The sequence below is a fragment of the Dendroctonus ponderosae genome, unplaced genomic scaffold, assembly GCF_020466585.1.
Source record: "Dendroctonus ponderosae isolate FM_Combo_2020 unplaced genomic scaffold, Dpon_F_20191213v2 Dpon_F_20191213_1, whole genome shotgun sequence".
Classification (NCBI taxonomy): domain Eukaryota; kingdom Metazoa; phylum Arthropoda; class Insecta; order Coleoptera; family Curculionidae; genus Dendroctonus; species Dendroctonus ponderosae.
Genome location: NW_026017110.1, coordinates 60,414,197 through 60,439,808, shown reverse-complemented (window position 1 = coordinate 60,439,808; position 25,612 = coordinate 60,414,197). Strand labels below are relative to the sequence as shown.

Sequence of the window (25,612 nt, the reverse complement as noted above, 5' to 3'; positions counted from 1 at the left end):
TAATCACAAGAAGTAAATAATTAACGAGATTTTGAAACTTTTGCATCCAACACTTAACTCGTCCACTCTATAAAAGTTCTACACATTTTTTTCGATTATTTTACGCAAACGTTTGCTTCCCACCGGACAAATTTCACTCAAATAAAACAGAGTAAAATCGGTTGAACTATTTATTAGTTATTAAAAAAACACATAATGCACATTTGATTAAATTAATATCAGTAGCATGAGATTCCTAACTATTTACACTCGACTAGAACATGTTTTGCTCTCATCAAATGATAATGGTGTCATTGTTTATATATACACGTGTAATACAGAGTTAAACTGGTCAACTAATATTGCATGAGAGCTTTTTAAGACAAGATAATGGTTCCTGTTATTCTACTTGCTACATTTATTACGTTTTCGCATTACAGAAATCTATTGAACATTGATCTATGTTTGTCGCGGCCGTAATTATTACACGCGACACAGAAGGAACTATAACCTTGCCTTACATATACAACTTAGTTGTTAACCTAATTATTACTTAAGCTTGCTTTTAAACAGCTAATCGACTTAAAACTTTGATTATTCGATATCAACTGCTCAGTAAAATGCAGTTGAATAAAGCGCCTAACCGTCAACAAAACGTTATCAGTGTTAAATGTTTTTTTAATGACTATAATGATTTATTAATTTGAATATTTTATAATACAGTTGTATGCAAACCCAAACGGCATTGGAAAACTTTTAAGTTTTAATTACAGTTATTGAAAATGAACTTCAATAAATTTTGGTAATAGAAAAAGTAAACATATTTGCCGATTGGGGTACAACTGAACCAGTCTATCCAGTAACTCTCTTAAACGGAAGACTCCATAAAAGCTTTATCTATAAAAGTACTGTTTGAGGCATTCTAAATTCTATGCGGGTTTAATAGCAAAGCAAATTCTAATTTGAAAACGATGCAGACGAATTAGACGAAGATAAAGACATCAAATTAATATATGACACGTGATATAATTTTTAACCCTTAAGTAGGAGCGATTGTGCGTAACCGCTAGCTCTTCGCTTAAACGCTAACGAAAAACCAACGATTTAGATATAAACAGATTAGATTTTCTTATTACTTTAGCAAAGTACTACTGAATAAAATTTGTTTTTATTTTAAATTAATTGTGTCCGTCTAATTAAGGGCTAATATTCGAGACTAAATTAAGGTGAAATCAGCAATAATCTCACCAATAACCTTTATTATACTTTTGTACAAAAAATAGCAGTATATTTTGGTGTTTGCCTTAAAATCATGGGATATATTTTGAAAATAGTGCAGGAACATTAATTTATATTATACAAATGCGTATTCTACATAAACGGCTTCTTTGTGTGAAAACATTTCATTAAGTTTTTAACGCTTCAATCTATGTTCTCACATATGACTTTTAATGCTAACTAAACAAATGACTAGTGCAAAAGAAAAATCTGTAAAAGGAAAACGTGTTTAAAAAGTCAAGCTATTAGCATTGAACTTGTATAGTGTTCATAAGTTCTATCAACTGCAGCTTTTTGTATTCCAAGGCATTACAGGAATTTTTAACCATTGGCAATTTAATTATTAATGCTATTTGGAATCGCAAAATTTTATACTTTAGACAGTACCTACGAAGCTATTGCATAGGTCCTGAAAATCAGACAATTTCACAACTCTTTTATTAACTGCTTTCGATACAATTTTCCAATACGACTTCGAAGCTCATACGGGATGGACACTATGTAGGTTTTGGCATTGTAAACAGACAACGAGAAACAGTTACGGCGCCCCCTGATAAACAGGAATGAGTTACGATTCATGCATTGAATACACAGCTTTCCATAGATAAAATTGTTTACAAATAACCTTTTTTTAACAAATAGTCGGTCGTTACGAGTAATGAATATTCTGTTTACGATTCATTGCGATGGGAATAAATGGCACAATTTATATAAAAATAGCTTGCGAGTTGAAACGACTTTAAGTACTTTGCAAGCTGCGTATTGTATTTTGCTGTGTATTTATCAATCCTAGTTTACAAGTAGCACGAGAACATATTAGTAGGAAAAAGCCAAGCGCCAGTTGTACAATTTAGCAAGGCAGTTTTTGCGTATATGCAAAAATTAAGCACATAATCCGATTGAAAATTGTTAAAATAAACAAATTCTATGAATTCGAGTAAATTTTACATTAAATATTTAAAAAACCCCAAGTACTCTTACGGTATCTACGGTTTCAATCACATATTTATTCTAAGAATAAGACATTTAATCTGTATAAGTACGGTTTACAACAATCGCGGTTAAATCAGAAAACGAACTTATAAGAGTATTTGGTAAAAACAAGACTTTGATAAGCTGATGAGTATAGATGAATTGTCCAAGCTTTATTCGAAATGAAGTAATAAAAACAAGTTGTACAACTGTGCATAAATGCTATTATCAGTTTATACATGGCATGGATTATACCTCTGTGGACTTTGGTGCAAGACTACTTCCACTGGTGTGACGCTTATTGAACAAACTACCCAAAAATCCTTGATGGTGATGAACTCCTGGTTTCATTTGCTTTCCTGCCAGCTTGTCCGATCTGGAACAAGTACTGGCCGAGGTCGACTGGAAAGAAACCGACATCCCACTATCTAATGATCCCACGCTTCCACGCCTTTGGACCTTGTCTCCTGCAACTACATTAAAATCAGTAATTTATATACAGAGCATTCCAGAACAAAATAGAGACAGAATTTCAATTCTTTTCATAGCCCCCAGGCTCTTACAGAAAGGCATTGAGAGTCGTTTTTTAATAATTGACATAATTAAACGATTAACACCCGGAATGCGAAAAGACGTTCTATAACGAATTTATCCTACTAGTTTTCCCAAATACTTTAGGAGAAGGCGGCTGTTTTAAATGTTTAAAACCTGATACGATTTTTCATATTCTATCCGAATCAAAAGATTGCCCACTTATTCTGGGACAACGTGAGTACGAATTTAATTTTGCAATTAAACCACGAGCCAATCAAGTGTTAAGTAGTTAAATTATAAAATCTGGTTTGACTAGCTGACTTACATTGCTCATGTATGTCCAGTAGAGAATTACTTAATGCAGATCTCTTAATTTGCGTTTCATGTGTCACTTCATCGGAGCAATTTTCCGATTGTCCCTGTGCCGCGTTCTGAGAGCATGGGCATTGGTGGCATGGATACACTTCTACATCTGCAACACCACTATCTCTATTTTCCGTTCCTAGAACATATTCGTAGGATAATAACGAATTCACAAGAATTCTAGCCAAGACTAATTACAAATAATCAGTATAGCACTTTAAACTGAATATAAGGTAATAGAATTTAAGGTATAATGCGCCGTGGCTGGCTTGAAAAAAGAATAATCTGGAAGTCCAATTTTAATAAAGCCAGTTCCATGACCTTAAAAATATCCTTTAAGCTGGATTTATAAACTCTGCTGTTGGTGCCGTTCGAGAAAGAAATTCCAACGTCGGCAACTGCGAACTGCACAATATAAATCATGAAAACGCTACGGCAACGGTATGGCAACTGCACGAACGACGAACGGAACGAACTGCAGAGTTTATAAAGCCAGCTTTAGTCCCTCAACATCTAATCGTAAAATGCGGCAAATGTTAAAGCACCTACAGAAAATAAAAAATAGTCCAGACTAGATCTTGCCTACAAACTACACTAAGCAATAGTGTTCTATAGCATGACCTATAAGTGAAAGTAGTGCAATTCGAATAATTACCAGATCTGTTTCCTCTATTAGATTTCTGCCTCTCCAGTTCAGCTTCGATTCTTAAATTTTCCATTTCGTCCATCTCACTTACAGCTTCTTTCAAGTCTTCGGCAAATTTGCATCTGTCATGTTCATTCCTAGCATTAAATGTGACTAAAACCTTTTGATCCACTCTTTGACTAAGCTTAATGCCGTATGGGTAATCTGGAATTGGAAAAACATTATAAATTGATGCTCAAAAAAACGGAAGGAAACAGTTTGATTTTTCTTAGTGGTAGCAGTAAAAGAATACTTACGTTGAACTTCAAATAATGTAACAACCATTCCACACAAAGGGTAACTATTCCTAAACGTATAAGTAACTGAGGATTTCTTCTTGCTTAATATTTTGGTGATAACTAGAAGGTCATTGAACAAAAACACTTCTCTTTGGTGAACGCCGGGTCTTTCCTTCTTGTTAACATCAGGTATTTCGTATAACCGACAGTAACAAACTAATCTTCGATGTGGCAATGCCATGTTGGGCTTTTTGCCTACAATTGTGGCCTGGACTTTCATTACTTGCGTGACGTGATCAGATCCAGGTTTAAATTCATTTGCCTTTACTCTTTCATAGATGCCAGTTAATATATCACTGTCAATATCACCACAATCGTCAATTCCGCGTAAGTTCTTAATGAAGTCGTCGATTTTCATTCTTCTTTCGGGCTTAATGTTTGGAGTATGTAAGTCAGTGTTGAGCATTATTATTGCAAATGCTAAGACAAAAATCTGCAACAAATATTGCCATAAGAAACAAGAACATAGTTTTTGTTAATGCACTTACAGTATCTGGTGAACGCAACCTTGCTACTACGTCGACATTGCATTGGCAGTATCTCTGAGAAAACACCTCCATCAGTCGTTCGATTTTCTGCGCTTCGCCAGGCATACGGAAATGCTGTTGGAATTTGCGCAATGCCACATCCACTTGCATTCCAGATAAATCGAGCTCTGAGGCAAAACATTCCAAAACGGCCATGCAGAATGGATTTTGCAAATTTCCGAGATATTCTCCAATCATTTGCTTGCTCAAACCTTTCCGAGATATTAAGAATCGAGCAACTCCTTGAGGGGAGTTGTCCAAAAATCCTCTTCGGATCAAATATGCCACTCCCTTTTCTGGCTTTTTATTGAAGAGATTGAGTCCGACGCGGTATTGTCGTTTTCGGATGGTTTCTGAGATTTTATAGCTCTGTGGACCTTGAGGATCAGACGTTCGCTCTACTAGTGTGTAAGTGGAGGAGCTTGCGTTTGAAATATTGCCCAGACTGGTTTCCAAAGTGGGTTCTGCGTATTCTGAGCCATGGTTACCCTTTCTCTTCCAGACCGGAGAGCCGGAAAACTCACATTGAATCCTCTCCGTGGAAATACTACTATCGCTACCTAAAGTTCATACCAGATAGACGTTAGTAATGGGATTGGTTTGCGTAATGCGCGAATATTACCTGAACTTTGAACACTAGACAGTGAACCATTCTCCGCCGTTTTGGACAAACCATTGGACTTATGTCTACCTTGTTCAATGGATCGGGAAGTAATGCTGGACGTTCTCTTTGGTACTTCTGGTGGGACTTTTCGGCTGCTTAAGCTGCTACGCGCTCGAACATATCCATTTGAAGACGTGGTTGGTGTGCTACAGGAACTCGGACTACCAGTTACATGTGATCCCATAGATTCTGACTTTATATCAGCTGGGGAATAGTAATGTTGAAGAGAAGAAGTCGAAGAGTAGTTCTCCCAACAGCCTGACGGTGTTCCCGACTGGCTTCTAGGAATTGGCATGCTATCAACATTTCGCCTTTCCCGCAATGACATTGACCTAACGGGAAGCATTCTCATATTGTTGTAATCATGCCCTTCAAAACTGGTTCGCATATATTCGGAACATTGCTGATCTGACGCATCTCCAGAACACTTGTTTTCTTCATTTGGTAACCTTCGACTGATGCGCTTCTCGGCTTTGGCCATCGCAGTAATTGCCGCAAACTTTTTAAGTAACGTGTATCTCCGAAATGCTCTTTGTATAGTAAGTGCTGCATTCCGTGCCTTAACTCCTCCATATTTTCGTTCTAGTACTTCTATTTGCTTATCTAGTATGTCTTGTGAAAGTTCGTAGCTGAAATGAAGACAACCACTTGATCATTCACATATTTGCGATTGCATTTTTTCCAAATACAAAATCACCATCCAAACACTGTTTTGGATAATGGTTTAGAGAGAATGTGCTTTCTGAGAATCTGGTTGTAGGAAAAAATTGTTTGGCAAAGTTACACTTTTACTGTAATTATTTTAACAACCTGAACTTACGTAATCTATGAAATAAATCATATTACATACTTTCACTTCGATATAAGTCAAGCCACGATAAATTGCTGTTAATCAAGCAGGAAATATCAACGTTTCGTTATAGAAAAAGGCAATTTTTGACTTTCATTGTGGCAGAACTCGCAAAAAAAGCGGGGCCATTGAGCGTTGTTTATAATTAAAGATATTTAAAATCATATGTAGGCTGCGATTTAGATAAATCACAAAGCACTGGTATTTAACACAGATTTATAAATTAAATCGATGCGATTGTCGTTATCTCATTAGCAGTTCAGTCCATCAATCACGCACCAAACCCGAACATTTAAAACTGTTATGCTAATTGTTAACTGTACCATACTGCTTATTTATCTCAAATGTAAGATAGCAAGTCATGTTAATTTTAAAAATACATTGGTATTATTAACACTTACGTGGTTTGCACTCGTGATCTCTTCAAAACGTCCCCGTTTCTTAGCGACCCCTTTTTATGTAAGGGCTGGACGACTGAAACGTACGTTGAATTGTTGGGGGACGGTCTGCAATAAACCGGGCTTGCTGCTGGGGTGCCGTAATTTTGATTCTGTGCGAAACTTGGTGCTTGTATATAAGTTTGTTCTTGAATATGATCTGATGAACCAAGCGAATTTGCCACTTGCGATCTTTCCATTTTGGGGGGAAAGCTGAAACAAGAGCACAATTTTGATAACAGCCAACACATGTTTAATGAAGGTGCAAACACGTTACACTAGCACAATGACTGGTAATTGGCTGAATTGACACTAAACGTAACACCTTATTTCATTCTGCATAAGCAAAGTTCATGATGGCTCGAGGAATTCAAATATAGATTACCTGTTATGGTATATTTATTTCTCAGTAGATATTAATTCGAATAATCATAACAATCGAAAACCGTAGATAATGTAAAAAGGTTGAATTATTTTAGATTTTATCAGTTGTGTGTCTTAAATCTTACTGGTGATTTTTCATCAGCATATCCGGTTGCAAATATTGAAAAAGAAAATTGTGAACGAACAATCTCAACTAATACAGCAATTTATGTTGAAACTATCAGTGCGCTCTTTACTTGAAACTCGCGTGCACCAATTGCGTAAATATTGCAGATGAACTGCAGCAGGAAGTGGCATTAATTTTCCCGACTGCGAAATCCATCAATAAAAATAAAAAATAATATTCCTCTGAAAATACTACCATTTTCGACGTTCTTAAGCACTTTCTTGTTTGGATAAGTATTCGCGTTTATTGCTAATGGTTAACCATAAAACAAACGAAATAATTCGCAACAACTGTTAGCTGATTCAGTAACATGTGCTGTATCTGGAACTTTGTACCAAATTAATTTAATATCCATTTTTTCACGACGTTTCGAGTCGAACGAATTCATCCTCAAAACTTAACCTAGGGAATTTTCAATGAGTAATTCTATTGTGTGAAATATTATTGAAATTCTCGTCGGAGCCGGATACTAAATGAATTTTAAACAGTGTGAAACGAAAGCTGTAAAAACATTCTCAAGAACACATAAAATAAATGTGTCCCATTTAACCGTTCAAGATGGTAAAACGTCTTGACAACATTTGCATTGTGGAATATTTTCCATGAATATATAATTTGTTGAATGAAAGTATGGATTTTTCCAGTTCCAGTAATCGAAGGTGTGCCTGATCGCTAAATATAAAAAATACACCGCTGCCACAAAATCCTTTATTTATCTGTTTGACCATGTTAGGAAAGGTCTGATCCTCCGCATTTAAGCTCAATGACCGGCAAAATCCCATAAACGCCGTTTTATATTATTGGGCCAATAAATATATTGGATTTGCCTGATATATACGATTTAGCGGATATTTTTAAACTCTTCTGTAAGACATTAAATTTTTCGGCTTCCCAATATCCTCTGCATGCAGTGGAAGTAGAGCAAACACGCACACTATTTAGTGAATATTATTACAGACATGAGAATTGTCGCAGACAGCAAAAAGGAAACATTTGCAATAAACTTTAATTAAATGTTGACCTTTGCCCAATCACCTTGAATCACTTAAATTCACTAAACTAACTGATCATCTATTACTGGACGGTTGTCGTCAAACCAAGCGAGACACTTTAACAATTATATTTAATTCATCAACTATCTTTTCTTACACAATTTCTACTATATAGAGGGTAACACAAGTACAAATCCATACTGTATGAGCGTTGAAAGTGAATGTTATCTACTTACGGAGTTCCCACCAAAAATCCCGATATACAAATAATCATGTTGAAACTTCAGACACAAATACCAGGCACGAATCGAGGTGAATTTTTCAAAACAACCCAAGTGCTCCCTAAGGAAGCAGCTGCAAAACTGATCCAATACCGAGGACCCAGAACCCAAAAACAAGATGGTAAAATGGTACTAAATCACAGGTAGTGAGTGAAAAGAAAAAGACGGAAAACAGATAAGGTGGAGCAGCTGTTCAATTTGACGGGCATGAAAATCATTATGTATACCGTCCTTGTCTGTATATAGCCAAAAACCATCAGGTGTTCATCTCTTTATTGGATTTTTTTCGTTGGTTGCCCCACCTTTTAACTCCTCATAAACAGGGAGCAGAAAATACCGTATAGAAGTTGATGGCCGAACAAAATTTGTTCCACTGAAAAGAGGAAAGGAAGGAACTTGCCTAATTCAAAGCCGCATAATAATACGCAAATACGCATAAAATACGCAAATACCTACATTTAGGAGAGTTGCAATCAAATTCTAGTTACCAGTAAATCATTATCTTCAAAGCTGACTTAACCGGATTCTATTTCTGCCTTTTACAAACATGCGGTTTCGATTATTTACAAATGCACTACTTAAAACGCCAATCAGGTGGAATGAAAGTAAATAAAATAAGAGCAAAACAGTAAACAGTTTTTAAGACCTCGTGAGCAGAAGGAAACCAGAAAGTGCTCCATCCTGTAAATGACTCGAGATATTTGGTAATAATATCCGAAACCCTCCACATCTGCCACATGCCGTCGAGATGTTGGGAACCACCTGCCTTCTGCCCTTCTCCCCACTTGTGATTTCGATTTCTTATGGCACGTTCCTATATGAATTTTGATTATTTTCAAACCGGAATTCGACTGCCACCTAAAATGGTAACGTCAGGCATCCGAAGACCAAACAGAGTGAAATTTAACCATTTCTGCATCAAGCCACTATCAACAATCACAAGTAGATCTATTGTTAAAATTAGATCGTAACGGTGGCAGATTTTCTTCAATTTAACGCATTTCTAAATCATCCAACAGAATACTGAACGACGGGGAAATTCTGAAAGAGACCAGAAATTCGCCAAGACAACTGAGCTTCCTGATACTGTCTTTGACTGGCTGAATGGTTGAATATAAAACACAACACATATATTAAACAGAAATATTTCTGATATTAAATATAAGGTATTTAACAAGGAGCTTTTGGATTTTTATAACCGTGCTCCCAAATAGTAAAAAAATTGTCATTTGAAAACGCAGCGTTTCAATATTGTTTCAAAGCCTCCAGACATATCCGGAAGTCCTGAAAGAGTCTGACGACTGGAAATTGGGGTCATAAACTTGTTGCATTGACAAAAAACAACCCGGGGAGAAAACAGGCTGTAGACTTGACAAAATAACACCGACAAGTAGAAACTGAAAATGCACGTAATTTTTTCCTTCTATGGCGTACGAGAATCGTGACTAATAACATTTAACGACAACTTCTTTCACTTTACACAATTGGCGTATTGTAAACAGCGTCGTGAGAACAAGTAACCATATTTTTTTGCTAAGTGTTACTTTGAAGCAAAGGAAGTCAGTTTACCTTTGTATCTGACCTGATATTTCACAGATGTGCATTGGGCGCTTCCATAGCTTTTTCAACTTTAGAAAGGACTGCGCCAATTTATCAACACGTTCACAAATATGTACAAAAATTATGTTTCTATATCCACACTAGATGTTGTGGCTGTAGGCGGTCGTGGAATACAATTTCTTCCCGACGTTTCGCAAACGCGAGCTGCTGCCATTTTCAGCAGTGGCTTGCTCGCAAGCTTGCTTGAACCGATACTTCAGCGATGGAAAAAAATTCGGGAATAAATTCATTCAAGGACTGGTTTTCGACTCAATTTACTGTTTGCCCTGTAGCAATTAGGATCAATAAGAAATAGCGATAACTGGCATAAATTCTGTTTGTAATTAGGCATATTGCAAACTTGTCGTGTCCGAGGCACAGTTTAATAATTCTATTCAACTACACAGATACTTTTAATGCTTAATAAAGTCAAACCGACCTAATTTTCTGCACTGAATAATTTATACCTGAAAGAAACAGTTGCCTTTACTTAAACAGGTTGTAATTCAAATGGCTTTACTAGCACCGCAGAAGTATTAGATGGCATGTACATGTTCCATGCTGGTACAATAAGTGACAAACTAACAGTCACCCAGATAAGTATAATGGATGTGTATGTGTATGTAGGTCAAATGCAACACTAATTCCCCAAGCTTAACGTACCTTAGCTTTCCAAAATTAAATAATACTTAGGGCCGTATGAGACTTAGTTGCCGTAACATGTGAAGAAATACGGTCAAGTATAATAAGACTTATGATTAATTAAGTGGTTGTGTGGTATGGTGTGTAACCATTATACGTTTAAGGCTGATAATGAAATCGATATCCACCTAACGAGCTTTGTGTGAATCCTGATTTATTAACGGCAAAACACTTTTTTTAACAAACTGTGTGTTTTTTATTTACGAGACACTTTGTCACTTTAGTGGTATTTTAATTTCAATTTTATTGAATCGTCGCCAATTTCTATAAATAGCGTTTCTATTTTAAAACGGTTTCGAGGGCTTTTATGGAATTATTCAATGCAACGCAACCGTACAGGGAAAATCGACCAAATACAACATTGACGGAATTATCCAGTTTTTCAAATTCCGCTATCCGGTTTCATAAACATTGGAAATCCGATTAATAAAACAAGCCTATGTGTTTGGAAACTTTCACCATTGGCAAACGATTACCTCAAAATGTAAATAAAATGCGAAATTGTGGGGCCAAGAAATATTTGAGCAGACGATGCTTACAACATAAATCGTACTGTGTCGGCCTAACCTGAATATACAAGGTGATTCGTTGAAATTGCAGGCTCAATACTCAAAAATTCGATTTTTCTTGAAAGTGTATTTGAAACTTGACCGGGTGACCAACTAATAAATTTGTTAATTGCATTTTCCATCAGAAAAAGAATCAATAAATTGCCAGCCGAATCAACCCATTCAACCAATCATACCAATTTCTCCGAGACGATAATCTACGAGTATATGAATGAACAAACACTGATTACAGCAATATTCAATAACAGCTGTAAAAGATACTTTGAAGAAAACTGTGTGATTTATTTTTTAATTCGAATTCTTCTAGTTCAATTAATGAGTAACACTAATTAGTTGATAGATCATCATTGGTCTAAAACCGACAGTATTTTAAAGTAGTAAACAATAAAGTTTCTGCCCGTTTATTGCTATCAAATTTAATAAATTAATGACTTAATAATAGCTACCATAATACCATTATTAAATGGTCAGCACAGTTGGAAACAACAGTTACTTACTGATGTTTACTAATAACACAATCTTAATATTTATGAAAGGCTGCCCATTATATTTTCTTCTGCCCTGCTTAACATTTCGCTCTACTAATCGCTGAAATAATGTAATAAATAAGAAACGATAAAATACACTTAAGGCACCATGCTTAAAACGGTTTGCTTCAATTACAAAATAAAATACAGACCAAACAGACACTGAAATAATGGTTTTTACATACTTTGGTCATCAATCATTAAACATTTTGATGATATTAAAAAGTGGCACATTTAGAAATTCCTGAATGCCTACGGACATAGCTTAAGTAAACTAGGCTTAATAGTTTAATTAAAATACTACAAAATATGTGTGCATTATATATATTTCATAAAATGTGGCGAAGTGAGGAAGCGGAAGCAGGAATTAATTTTCCATCTGGCATAAATATTGTATCGGACACACAAATCTTCAACATAAAAATTTTTCTAAACTAACGTATAAATTGTGCTTGCACTACACTGATATTGTCTAGGTAAGTGTGGAACACCTGCCTACAGAAAAGCGACTTTCTATAAATACATGTCATTAAAATAAGTAAATGAGGAAGTGATGCTCAGAAAATAGGACAGCAGCGATGATTTATAACAAGATTAAGTAAATACAACCAGTTTTGCCGTAAACAAAATGCATTTATTTTTATTGCTGAGACAAAGGAGAGCTGGACGTTTGGAATTGATCCAAATGTGACATGAGTTGTGAAAGCAACCGGATAACAAGCTTGTTCTGATCCATGTCGGTCCCAAACGCCAAGAGGTAGATAGTACATTTACTTACAAAATTTGTACAATTTTCAATACGTCGAGTTTGAGGTTGTTAATTAAAGGGCACCAAAAACACATAACTTTTCAGAAAATCGAATAATTAATGACATGACAACTAAAACACAATTAAAGCATCACTAGCTTACATTCGCTGAACTGGCTTAAAGCCAGCATGTTTGGAAAGGCTGGAAGCCAAATGGATGTTGGTTGTTTAGAAAAATTGGAAATAAACGCTTATCAATGCGAACACTTCTACATATTTTTGCCAGTGATATTCATAATGGTGCAAGGAAAAGGTTTCAATGTGGGCGCCGTAACGACCAAAATGTGCAAATTTGAAGAACAGCCTTAATTGAGGTGAATACACCGACGCACTTACCGATACTGGTGTTAAAAATAACTGTAATCATGTATCTTTGCACTCCAAACTCGAACATCCAATACATATAAACATTTTCTATATTTCAACATATTTAGCTTTGCTAAACTATTTGTATATATACAAAAAACATTTAAATATAAAGCGTGTAAATGCAGAAATGTGGCATTTACGGGAAAATGGAAAGTTTGTCTTGAATTTTATTGCGGTGTAGGTGTTTGAGTGATAACAATGCTGGGCTTAACTTCCGCTGCATAGTTATAATCCGCCATATAAATTTTGCATTAATAAATTTCATAACCGTACGCGCTAGCCAACGCCACAAAATACAGGTAAATTTAAATATATCAATGTGAAAAATATTTTATTAGTAAACCCGGCTGGTGCAAAAGTGTTTTTGGTTGAATCTCTAAGCTCCGCCCCCAGGGCCAGTTTCGAACCTTTTAACTAAAAGGTCGCCCCCAAATGACATTTCTGTACTTTCAAGAGGTGTGATGTGTGAATTGCATGCTGAGATAACGAGAACGAAAAGGTTTAAAACCGGTTTTGGGGGCGGGGCTTGCGGCCGACACCAACCAATCAACTTTAGAACACAGATATTTTTTTCCTGTCACCACACTCATATTTTTAATGATTCGTGATTATCTCTTTATGATAGGCCTGGGCAACACTGTGTTGAGTTGTGTTGAGTTATAACTCATCGCGCCTCATTGTGCTTGTGGCGGAATAATTCTTGAAATCAGAACTTTTAAAGGACATTAGTTGAAATTTTTTCGCGGTTTTTTGCTTAGTCAATATTTTTAGAAAAACGAAATTAATTCGTTTATTAATTTTAGTTTTGGCGTTGTGCATTAATCACTGCAACTGAGTGAAATTATTTGAAAAAAATAAATTAGTGAAAGATCGGCGATTGGGGCGTTTTTCGTTTAGTTGTTGTTCACTTTCGTTAAGTTGCAACAGGCACTTTCTACAAAAATGTCAACAATAAACAAACTGAAATCGAATTACCAAGTAAAGCGTGAATCATCGAAAGGGCGAACAATTAAATTATTAAATAATCATGCTTATTCTGTAGTTCGGTGTCTTTTTTCTTTTTCTAGAAAAATTGTATGAATGTTCAGTTTGCTACCGACAGCAGACGAAATAAGTCAATAATCGCATTCTTAGATGGAAATACAGAATCATTGTGGCCCTTATGGCAAGTGCGGTAGTTTGTGAAAGTATAGTGAACTTCTTGGGGTATTAATTGGTAGGAAATGGAGGATGGAGTGCCAGCTTACAAAAAGCTGGTAAGAATGGTCTCTAATCTATAAACTTTTTAGCTTCAACTGAGATTAGTTTTCCGACAAGCATTTGTATTTTTACATCAAGCTCATCTGGAGCTTGTCTCCAAAGAACTGTTTCAGATATGTAAATATGAGTTCTAGTTTTATGTTTATTGTTAAAAGAGTCAATACTGTCAGTTTTGGATATTTTTTTAATGGCAAAATCGACTGAAACATGACGCCGCCTTTTTAGACGTTGCTCAAGGACCATTTGGGCCACGGAGTTCGTTTTTATATCATTGGACAGAGAATTGGCAACTCGATTCAGTTATAACAACGTGCGTGAGTAAACTCTGCTGGATATGTCACAAAAGTCACAGGAAATTTGAATATCAGATATTTAGGTGCAAGTTTACGCCTTCTGCTACAGAATGTCAATCTTTCAAGTTTCTACTGGCTTGACTTTGGAAGTTGGAATTTTTCAATGAAAAGTATGCAGTTGCGTGAAAGCCATCATTTTCAAATCAACATTTATGAAAAGCGCAAAATTCAGGACTTTATGATGAACTTTTGAAGAAAGTTTGGCGACATTTGGAGTTCACTCTTCTTTACCTACTGAAGACACAACTCTCAACCGGTGCGTTGGGTTGGCGCAACAGACCATTAGGGTAACACTGTGCAAACTCCTGAAATTTACTGAGTTATCCATGCCTAGTTTATGATCTACTATTGTTGTCTAATCTATGGGGACTTAAGAAGCATGTCATAATCGTAAAATGAACACATCGACTGCAATAATACTGGCTTAACTGTTAGTCAGGGTAAGTGATATTAAAGCCTTAGATGTGAGTTCAACAAATCCAAAGGATTAGTATGTGTATTTACTTGAAAACAATGATAGTTGGATGCGTCAAAATGCATTGATTGATCACCCAACCTTGATTTGTGCGATTGAAAATTAAAATATGCTTTTTTTTATATTTTCCCCAGAATAAACCTTGTAATGTTTGCAGCTTTTCCTTCGTCAAAATTCGAGAAATTTGTATCTGTGCTAGGGGTGGTTGGAAATGCGCTTCTAATGTCTCTTGTCACTAACAGTACCTACTCGATCAACAGCATATAAACCCAATGGCAGGGTTTATTTTTTATATATATAGAACTAAATATTCCAGTGTTGTAAATATTTCAAGCGTGTAAAGCAGACGCTTGATTTAAAGTTGTTTGCTTACAAATCTTCAAGTGGATGTTAGTATAGACTTAACATGAATTTGAAATGGTCTAACCTGACAACTGTAACATGTTTTCTGAATGGTGGTAACGGTTGGCAAACATCTGAGACGGTCACTAGTCGGCTAACATGTTGTCTTCTAGTGGTGCACACTACTCGAATACGTTCATGCCGAAATCCCGATCTTCTAACGCGTACCACTGTTCGATCACACACATCGTTCAAAGAAGTGATGGTGGTACCACTTTTTGAAGGACTCAGATGTCTATTTCGCGAGTCCCCTTGTAGGAAATTGCCCGAATAGACACTATTTGCCGATGACAAAGACGACGAGCTTGTTAAATGACTACGCATTATAACTCAGCTCTTAGTTTCTAATTTAAAAAAACCACACTATTTATGGTAGAAACACATTTTATCCGTTGGCAACCCAACCCTAGATGGAAAATGGAAAACACATTATAATTGGAAAATGAACAATTCTTGTAGTGGCTGAATTTTATATAGCGCATTATCCTAAATGGGTATTATTTAAATGGCACTCGGTGCCTACCATTTCAGGTACTGGATTGTTTATCTGCAATTTCTCTTTCAGTGCATGTATTAAATAAGAATGATGTCCACCCGCTGGAAATTAAATTGGACACTTTCTCTCGCAATTTTTACACTTTCAATTTAAGCATTTTATTCCCTTCTGCACAGTTAATTAACCAATTATTGACCTGGTGATCACTGAGGCATTGAAAATCGCCACATGATTTAAAGCTCAGTAAATGCGGCTATTTGCAAAGTCCCTCCACGGAAATCATCAGATTTACACTATTGGAATTAAGTTGAAATCAATTATAAAACCAAAATATAATTATGGGAATTGACTCGAACACTTCAGTTTTTGCGAAATAAAGGAACAGAAACGAAAGGAAAGGAAGAAATATTCGTTCAGCTTTTAATTGCAAGGTCCTAGATAAGTAATCGCATTGACAAAGCAAATATAACAATACCCGCACAATCTGCATGATCTGATATAAAATACAATACCTGCTCAAAAATTCGGGAAGTGAAAGAAATACATGTTAGATAATATTCACTTGCAAAATGTTAAAATTCAGACCGTTTTTGCGTCATATGAACAGTTAATAACATTTTCATTATTACCTTAAGCGTGGCAAATGACCGGCAATATCGAGGTTAATTTGGTTGAAACAGCACTTGTTATGATGGTAACACATGAAATACCGGGAAACAACTTCGATGGGCGGATTATTCGGTTTGTATTAAATATCCCAAAAATATAAAGTGCATATCCACCGGGCATTCAAAATGAAATTGGCATGAGGTTCTGACGCATAACACCGTTACTCCATTATTATTGAAATTGTGGCACTTCCGAGCATTAAGTCGAGAAACCATCGCCTACGAGGCTAGAGTATTAATATCGAGGTTAATACATTCATGGAGTACATCCATATTGACTACTAATAACAAAGACACAGTTGAGTATTTAATCGTCCAAGCCCAACCACCATACGACTTTTGCTTCTGAGGCAAATTTCCAAACGATTGTATAAGAAACTTGTGACAACGCGCAATTCTTATTTAGTTCTGGATTTTCAAGCGTATCTACTACAACACAATGCCATAGTTGACAAGCTAAATTACGACATATGTTTGCATCACTGGTTAAAAGGTTTGCAGGAAGTCAAATAAGTGAGAATGTTGACATAGCACAAGAAAATTCACATAGATCTGATCTAAAGCTAGTTTATGCTATTGAAATTGCACCTGCAACTTAATTAATCCAACACATAATGGTACCTTTGTGCGATCTTTGAAGCAGAAGATCTGAAATTCATGTAAGACGATCACCATAAACTGCAAAATAGAAACTTTCTATTAAATCTCAGTAGGAATGCTTGCGAGCAAAGCGGGATGATCAAAACTGAAATGTTTCCTTGCAAACTAAACGCATTGGCAAATAATAAGTGTTTTTCACAGCTTTTCGAAAAATGATTGCAATATGGTAAAATGAATTGCCGGTCCATCTCTTGGGCCACCCCGTGTACATCAAGAAGCCGAAATATGCAACGCAACACTGTCATAGAACTAAATATAAAAACAAGGTTTTAATAACACTTTACTTGAAGATGATGAAAGATTTGAGTCAATTAGGTGCCGCGAGCGTCCAAATAGTTTTGGCAATTAAACGATTATATGTTAACATGTTCAGGAAACATCAACCTTATTTAAGCTACTTTACCGTTTCCGGTTTTCGCCAACATTCTATTAAATATTGAAATTAACCAACCGAATTTCCACCAGTCTGAATCACTCGGAAAAAAAAACTCAAATCAATTAAGCAAATAATCCGAAGCTTAGCCAAAATCACCAAAATTAATGGGTTTCGACTGCTGATCTAAAGAATAACCGTTATTAGTTTGATTTAACCATGGAACCCGTTACTTTACTTTCATTTTCTGTATCAAATTTACCTTCCTTATAGCAATATGATACTACTGGCCTATAAAGCATTTGCGGTTAGAACAAAATTTACCTTATAAACACCAAACATTTGCGACTACCTAATGTGACCACCAGGAAAATGCTTGGGGGTTTTGATTGTCTAAGACGCAAAATTGAAATATGTAATTGCTCCACATTTTGATGACATCGAAGGCGAATAAACATGTTGGTTTTAATGTTATTGTCTATATTAATTTCACTTTACTTTGCTTTTAAAACCCAAATTTGCTTGGGAAATAGCTTAAATTGCACGGTTGTCGATTTACTAAACTGGGTTTTCAAAACATAAAAATATGATTCGTAAGTATGAAAGTAAAGCTAGAAGTGCCATGTTCGTGTATGGATTTTAGCATCTTCAAACGAAAATTTTAAAATCAAATACCGAGCGATAGGAAGACATGTTTTATGTACTTTATGGCGATAATTAAATTTAGCCACTAAAGCAAATGTTCAACTTTCATTTCTATGTTAGGAAAGGGTGCAAAACAATACAGTCAACATTGGATGATTTGGTGGTACGGTTAAAACCAAATGAACTATGCCTAGAAGTAACCACTTCGAGCGACTACAAATGCTCTACAAGGTAAAGCATTTTTCTTAGCTCGAAGTCAAGAACATTGCACATTTATTGCATAGTTAACCGCCATTTTCAGCAATGAATTTAATTAACACCTTTCCAATTTGGCATATGGTAGGTAAAGCAATAATTGCACTTATGCTTCAATGTCACTTTTATTGCAAAACTCAAGAACAATGTTTCGATCCAAAAAAATTCGAGCAACAAACGATCTGAATTCCGTCAAATGTAAAGTTGGAATCACACGCGATATATTTAGATATAGAAATAAGAACTTCACTAGTAAATCACTCGCTAAGACGTACGATCGCCCGCCAAGTTAATCCTTGGATTACATCATAGATTTATTTTCTATTAACCAAGAGCTCGCGCACCTATCGCTTTCGACGTAATACTAACTTACTGAAGTCGGTACCATGGAGTGTGGACGGTGCTAGGCGTAGGAGAAGGATGACGCGTTCGATTCATTTGTTAAAACAGCAAATAACAACATTTATCGACTACAGTGTGGGTGCACAATCCACAATTAACACAACCCGCTAAAAGGCTTCAAAAAAGTCAGCTCGACGAAACCCGCAAAATTTGTACAAAACCTCCTGCAATCAATATGAAGAGCCACTCATACATAAACAGGCGAATAATCCGATAGGCTCAAGAAACGATAAGCTCTCGCTTCGCGCTCCCACACACAGTTTCGTATTGTCTTCCAAAAAAGCACCTGCAAATGTGACTTAAAATTACTTTAGAGGCATTGTGAACCTTCCAAAAGTGTGCAGGAAAACATAGGGAGGAAGACGAATCGAAAGCGAATCGTTGCAATTGTGTTGGTTCAATAACCGCAACTTCCTATCCAGATCCGTTTTTCGCACGGACCATATTGGTATTTTCTCTATGTAGAGAGCAGGATTCAAATGTCCCAAAAAGGCTAAAATGATGGAATGCAATAGGGGTCACTGAGTTAAACCTGTTCAAAAAATTAATCAAGAATCTATAAATAAACTAATTGATTATGTGGACCTTAACCTGACGGTAGCTTTGAAAATAAGCAATCTTAGGTCCAGAATGGAATGGCACGTTTTAACAATGGTATTAATTACAATAATCAAGTTAGTAAGAAATTGGAAAAATTGTTCAGACAATGGCAAACACCTGTTTCCATGTTCGAGATCTAGTAACTACCCAAGAATTTAAGGAACAGTGGCAATACTCATTTGTGTTAAGTGAATCAGACTGATGACGAACTGTGCAAACATGGTTGAAGATTCAACCTATCCTCCATATCAGAAACTCCTTTTAAACCAATTGCTTAAAAATAGAAAAAAATCGTTCAGAAGTAGGAAACGAGAAGCCAAATTGGGTTTAATCAAGCCTCGATCTGATACTTGGGCATTTCTAGCGGAACCGCTCATAATCCTAAGTCGCTTTCCAAGTTCTATTCAACACTAAAGCTTCTTTAAAAGTACCAAACCACCTGTTGATCACTTATTACTATCTAAATTCTTAATTGCAATTACCGTAAATATTGCAAGATGCATTCCAATTTTACCTACAATCAGTCTATCATGTTCAGTCGACTATAAGTTGAACTTTTATCTTTAATTGCATTAGATGCAACATTGAAGTTTGACCTTCGAGCAAGATTCGTTCCCAACATCTGCTTGGAAATGGAAACAATTTATTATATTGAAAAATGTTTTTTCCACATTATACAACTGCATAACCATGCAACTACCATTTACTAATAACCCTGTAGATGTCCCAGCATTTTCTACATGATGGGCAAATGATGGAATAATAATTTATCTGATGGCATTAAAAAACATCCCAATTAAGCAAGTCCTTGCATATAAACGAGTTAGAGCCAAGTTAGTGAAACTATGACGCCAGATGTCGATTGGTCGCTTTATTCATAGTGCATGCATAATATTTGGGGCAATAAAAACAAACTGTATTAAGAGCCATCTGGTAAAATCACTGTCAAGGTTGAAAATACTTGAAGAAAATAAAACAAAGCTGGACGACAACCGGTAAGGTGTTACGTCGTAGCCTCAGGATATCCGTTCACTTTCCCTTATTTAGAAACCCATACACAATCCGAATATCGTTGGCAATACGGTATCGACAGTCTACCACAGTTATTCAAACAAATTAATTTGCAATTAAAAATTACTTTTCATACAAACTAACAAAAATGTTTCATATTGTTCACATGTGACTACATACTGAACCGGCGAATTTAATTGGAATCAATTGAATAATCTTGTAAAAATTCCGAATCGCGCTAAAATTTTAACGTATTTATTTAGCATTATGTAAATACTTTCAGAAACCAAAAATTTGATGTTCCGATGGCTTTCCATTGAAATGTATGGATTCAATAATATATATTCATCTACCGCTAAACACCGGAATAGACAATAAAAAATCTATTTTATATTGTCTTGAAATGCTCATCTAATTTTAATTGAAGGTAATGTGTGGAGGTCTGTGTTATGATTGCGCATTCACCGCAACAACACAACTGGGCATGTTAAATAGTGATAATTGCCAAGAGCAAGAACACATACAGTTACAGTGCAAATATTAATTGATTAAAACGCATGATCTAAAATACACTTGGTTGGAGATCTATATGCTTTAACGCAAACAAAAATTGCTGTTTGTAGCCGATTTTGACTTCAATAACGGTTTCATGTGATAAGATAAAGCGCAGCAGAACACGATTACTACAACTCTGAACGGTTTGAATATTTTTAAATTTGTAACTAATCCCATAAAAATATGTGTTCGGTTGATTGATTACGATATTTTCAATATGCCCTTCCTCTTACAACGTGTATTATTGGTTTCCTAGAAACACCCGAAAGAGAATATACGCCTTATGGTGTAATAGGTCCAAAAAGGGTGGAAGACCCGTCCAAAAACCACTGTAGGTCGTATGGTTTCACGAGTTACAATTACATGTTTTATGTTGGGGGCATAAGCACATGCGAGGGCACAACAGATGGCTGGTGTTTTCATTAGTTATAGAAACTAGTTTAAAAAGTTAATATCACCGGCTACGAAAATGACAAAATTATAACAATTTACTGGCCAAAAAGCGCGAAAAACTCACCAGTTTCAATACTGATCAAGTGAGGCTTTCGGAGCCAGGGATGGAAACTGGCTGGAAACTCGGGCTCGTGAGGCTGTCGTGCAAAAGGATTTATTCCTGACGTTTCGCCAGCAGAAGTGGCTTGCAACCTCACAGGGAGTTTACTCGACGCAACACTTTTAGGTGCAAGATTAAGCCAAAACTCCATGTTTTACGCCACTAAATTGCGCTTTTATGAAGTGTGTATTGAATGCTGGCAGTTGTAAAGAAAAAAAGCGAACATTTCAAGAAAACTTGCGCAGTTGCTTTTTAAAATGCAACATTTTGAAAAATTTGAGGACCATTTGAGCTGCATAGCCGTTTCCCTATCGTTCGAAAGAGAATTAAAAGCCCGATTCAGTACGGCACGTTTTCATACAAAAAGCGAAATTTGAATATCATCCATTTAAGTGCAAGATTAGGAAAAATTGAATATTTTACGCCACCTTTTTCCTCAATTCTCATAAAAATATTGAGCGGGGACGCTCATTTTTACACCACTGGATACAGCCCTAAATGGCGCTTTAACGCGGTGAAGCATCACTAGGGAAATGTTGACTGCAAATTGAATTCAACAGAGCAAATATGTATTGAATTGAAGACATCATAAACGTTTTAAATGAAAAAAGGTGCGACAAATTTGATGAACGTGGTTGAATAATGCATCAATAATGCTGTAGGCCACGTAATAACAAACCTAGACTCGTATAACGAGACTGGAAGTGTGAATTTGTGCCAAAATATATACGTGCGATTTCTGACAATAAGCATTGTTCGAGAACTTAAGACTGCATTGTCTTTGTTAGGTATAGCGTGGGTTGATTTAGGATTTGTAAAAAATTCCTGTCTAAAAATGTAATAAAAATTACTCTCGATTTACTGCCCCGAATTTTTCTCAGTAAAGACGCTATAAAGTGTGTAAATAGCTGCAAGTAAGTTAAGCCCATTTTAGGCAATCGGTTGGGGTCTATTTATACACGAAATGTATAAAGAGCGTTTATTTTAACACGTTACGAGCATAAACATCTCCCTTGGGCTTCCTTCATTAAGGTAACTAATTAATGCAGTCTGCTATAATTAAAAAACATATCATGCTTCCCCTAATTGTATAAAGTACGTCACTGTTTCAATTATTGGCAGACTAACATGTACTGATGATATTTACACCCACCAATTGACGCCTTGTAGATTTTGGGGAAAATACCCAAACGGTGAACAGTAGATGTTAATGCATGTACAATATGGTGGTATGAACTACGAGTTATACATACATTAGCATAGCGATACTGGCAAAAGATGATTAGCACATGAAAATTTACTTACTGAGAAATTTAGATATGGACGGGCAAAACCGAACTACAACTGAGTGAAATGATGTAATCAGTTCTAGTCATAAAAACCATTGTTACCAGGTCAAAGCTATTTGATGTCAATGAATTGACCTCCAGTTGGAGAAATGATTAAATAAATTATGTAAAAGTCAGCAGGAACATAGTGTTAAATTTAAATGAATATTAAATATAGGTAGGCACCTATTCAGGTTTTACCTGCATTGGTTGACAACTTACATTACCTACCTAGTCGAATAGAATTAATTGATTTGGAAACTCACAGTGCAGTGGGATCAATAAAAAGAGATTACTCCTTAGCAAAACATTTTAAATTTATAAATGACATGGTTGGCTGTTTGCGTAAATGTATGAGATATGCGTTGTTCAATTGAACAAATCTTGTTATTAACATTTAGCAGCAGACTTTGAGTTTGTAGCCTACGAAATATGAAAATGCCCCTCGGAAAGAATTACCAAAATAAACATCGCAGTGATCGAGAAGTTACCTATGTGATGAAGCAAAGCTAGAATATATGTACATGGCATGGCAATTTCTGAATGGAAATTGGATGAATTCGTTTAAATAAATGTTACCTTTCATCCTGGAGTCTTTTGAGCTCGACCATCTCCAGTTCAAATCTCAGGTTACTATTTTCACAGAGGAGAAGATCTCGTTCACTAGCAACCCCATCGAGTTCACGTTTCAATCGAATGATTTGTTCATTTTGTTCGCGAATAATGGCATCTCTTTGAGCCAAAAGAGCATTAATATCAATACTGGTTCCTGCCATTATACTACATACATAGCCCTCCTACTGTTGTTTTTTCCGGAGACTCGCAACGATTTTTTTACTGAACAGTTTACACTTTGCACTTTACATACTACATTGATACGAAACCCGTTCACTTAACGTCTTGTTACTCGGCGAAAATCATTTTTATTATCGTAGATAACATGTTAGACGAATGTCACCAAAACAATCATTATCAGCAACCTACATATAGCCCGCCATTATTATTGTTTAGGTGAGATGTGAGACTTGACTTGCCATCATTCGCATGACGTCATCCCTATACTTATTCTCCTTCAATGGAATACACATAGATGGCACCTATCAAGGAATATTGATTTAAACGGTGATTTCGTTTAACTGAACAATTTATGGTGAATTCGATTTTTCTGCAAATATCAGGTTTAGTCCTTCTTTCAGTTTCCTATCGTTAGATAAAGAACTAGAAACTCGATTCACTAAGTGCAACTTGAGTTGGAAAACTAGAGGATTTTACAGGAAACGCGAATTTGAATAGCACAGTTAGGTGCAAGATTACGCCAACATTTTATGTTTTTTGTCACCTTTTTGCACATTTATCAGCAGCAGATTGAGCTAGAGCCCTCATTTCTACACTACTTAATAGAGCACTAACTGGTGCTTTAATTCAGTAAAGCATGTTGGAAAATGTTGGCAGTTCTCACAGAAAAAGCCAACATTTCCAGGAAACTAGTTTTGCGCGGTTGTCTTTTAAGGTGCAAAATCGAATGACGCCTTTTTCAGCGTAGCTCAAGAACCATTTGAGCTACACAGCTCGTTTTTCCATCCTTGGAATGAAAATTGGAAGCCCCATGCAGTAAGAAAATCGCCAGTAAAGAAAGGGGGACAGTTTTCATACAAACAGCGAAATTTTAATATCGCACATTTAAGTGCGAGGTTCGGTCAAAATTTCATGCTTTTCTCCACCTTTTTGCTCATTTACTCAGGAGAAACAGGAGCGCTCATTTCCACATTAGAGGAACTGGCACTTTAATGCAGTAAAGGCCTGGAAATTACTATGTCTTAAGACACTTGTGTGTTAATTCCCTCTCGGCAGGAATTATTTATGTTATAAAGCCGCACGAACGAAAGGGCAACGAACGTAATAAGCAAAGATCTTTCTGATCGGATAATTAAAAGGTCAACAAGTACAGATCTCGAGTGTGTGGTTATGGGGTTTATGTCGACTAACGATATTTTTCTCTAATTTAATGGATAATTGAAGAAAATAAATACTTTGTATAATGGCAAACACTAACGCGAATGACACGCATATTATGAATAGTTTGCGGTTATTATAGTTATATGGCGCATCAGATCCTTCAGTATGAATAACTTAGTAACTCTCTTAATACGGGCCCGATTTGGATCATTGCAAATTCGTTCTAAAACGAGTGGTTTGGTCTAAAAATCGTATTTTTCAAACTTGAAATCAGTTGAAAATCTTGATCAGTTGGTCGAAAAGATTTTCAAGACAAATGTTATCAATGTTTTCTTTGTAGATTTAACGTCGATTTTCTTTTGGAAAAACAGCTTTTTGCATGTGGAATTTTTCTACGCAACTGTTAATATCGGGCCAATTTGAAACTGAAACTTCTAGCATGTTTTTCAATGAGTTTGATGCATTCCTCGCGTCCGTGAGCTGAAATTGATGTAAAAATTTAATACGTTTTGAGAAAATTTTTATTTTTTCAAAAGATCGACCAAAAATTAAAATTGCACATTCGTGTTTTTTGAGCTCAATCGATTCCCTTCGACGAAAGAAGGTCACAAATATGCATTATAAAGTGTTTGGGT

General features: G+C 35.9%; 1 protein-coding gene across 11 annotated transcripts; it reads right to left on the bottom strand.

The window, feature by feature from the left end:
- Positions 1 to 156: 156 nt before the first annotated feature.
- On the bottom strand, positions 157 to 24,047 carry LOC109541018 (IQ motif and SEC7 domain-containing protein 1). Of its 11 annotated transcripts, none has more exons than XM_019909665.2 (9): positions 23,601 to 23,689; positions 17,261 to 17,317; positions 6,553 to 6,801; positions 5,260 to 5,930; positions 4,599 to 5,197; positions 4,069 to 4,543; positions 3,782 to 3,976; positions 3,089 to 3,265; positions 157 to 2,702 (listed from the first exon to the last, which is right to left on the bottom strand). In XM_019909665.2, exons 2-9 carry the CDS (start codon positions 17,296 to 17,298, stop codon positions 2,479 to 2,481), a joined length of 2,628 nt encoding a protein of 875 aa, XP_019765224.1. In that variant the 5' UTR covers positions 17,299 to 17,317; positions 23,601 to 23,689; the 3' UTR covers positions 157 to 2,478. The 11 variants fall into 11 exon arrangements, with proteins under 11 accessions (XP_019765224.1, XP_019765225.1, XP_019765220.1 ...); XM_019909666.2 differs by lacking the exon at positions 23,601 to 23,689 and adding an exon at positions 22,999 to 23,013; XM_019909661.2 differs by lacking the exons at positions 17,261 to 17,317; positions 23,601 to 23,689 and adding exons at positions 15,501 to 15,881; positions 18,638 to 18,944.
- Between the last annotated feature and the right edge of the window lie 1,565 nt (positions 24,048 to 25,612).

What these genes read in the sequence shown, in the direction of transcription:
- LOC109541018 (XM_019909661.2), bottom strand. Translation starts at nt 15,799, where the DNA reads ATGCGTAGTCATTTAACAAGCTCGTCGTCTTTGTCATCGGCAAATAGT. An exon ending in AAACATGTTACAGTTGTCAG is followed by an intron (nt 6,802 to 15,500) that starts GTTAGACCATTT and finishes CTCTTGTTTCAG; the next exon opens with CTTTCCCCCCAAAATGGAAA. An exon ending in TACATTATTTGAAGTTCAAC is followed by an intron (nt 3,977 to 4,068) that starts GTAAGTATTCTT and finishes TTCCAATTCCAG; the next exon opens with ATTACCCATACGGCATTAAG.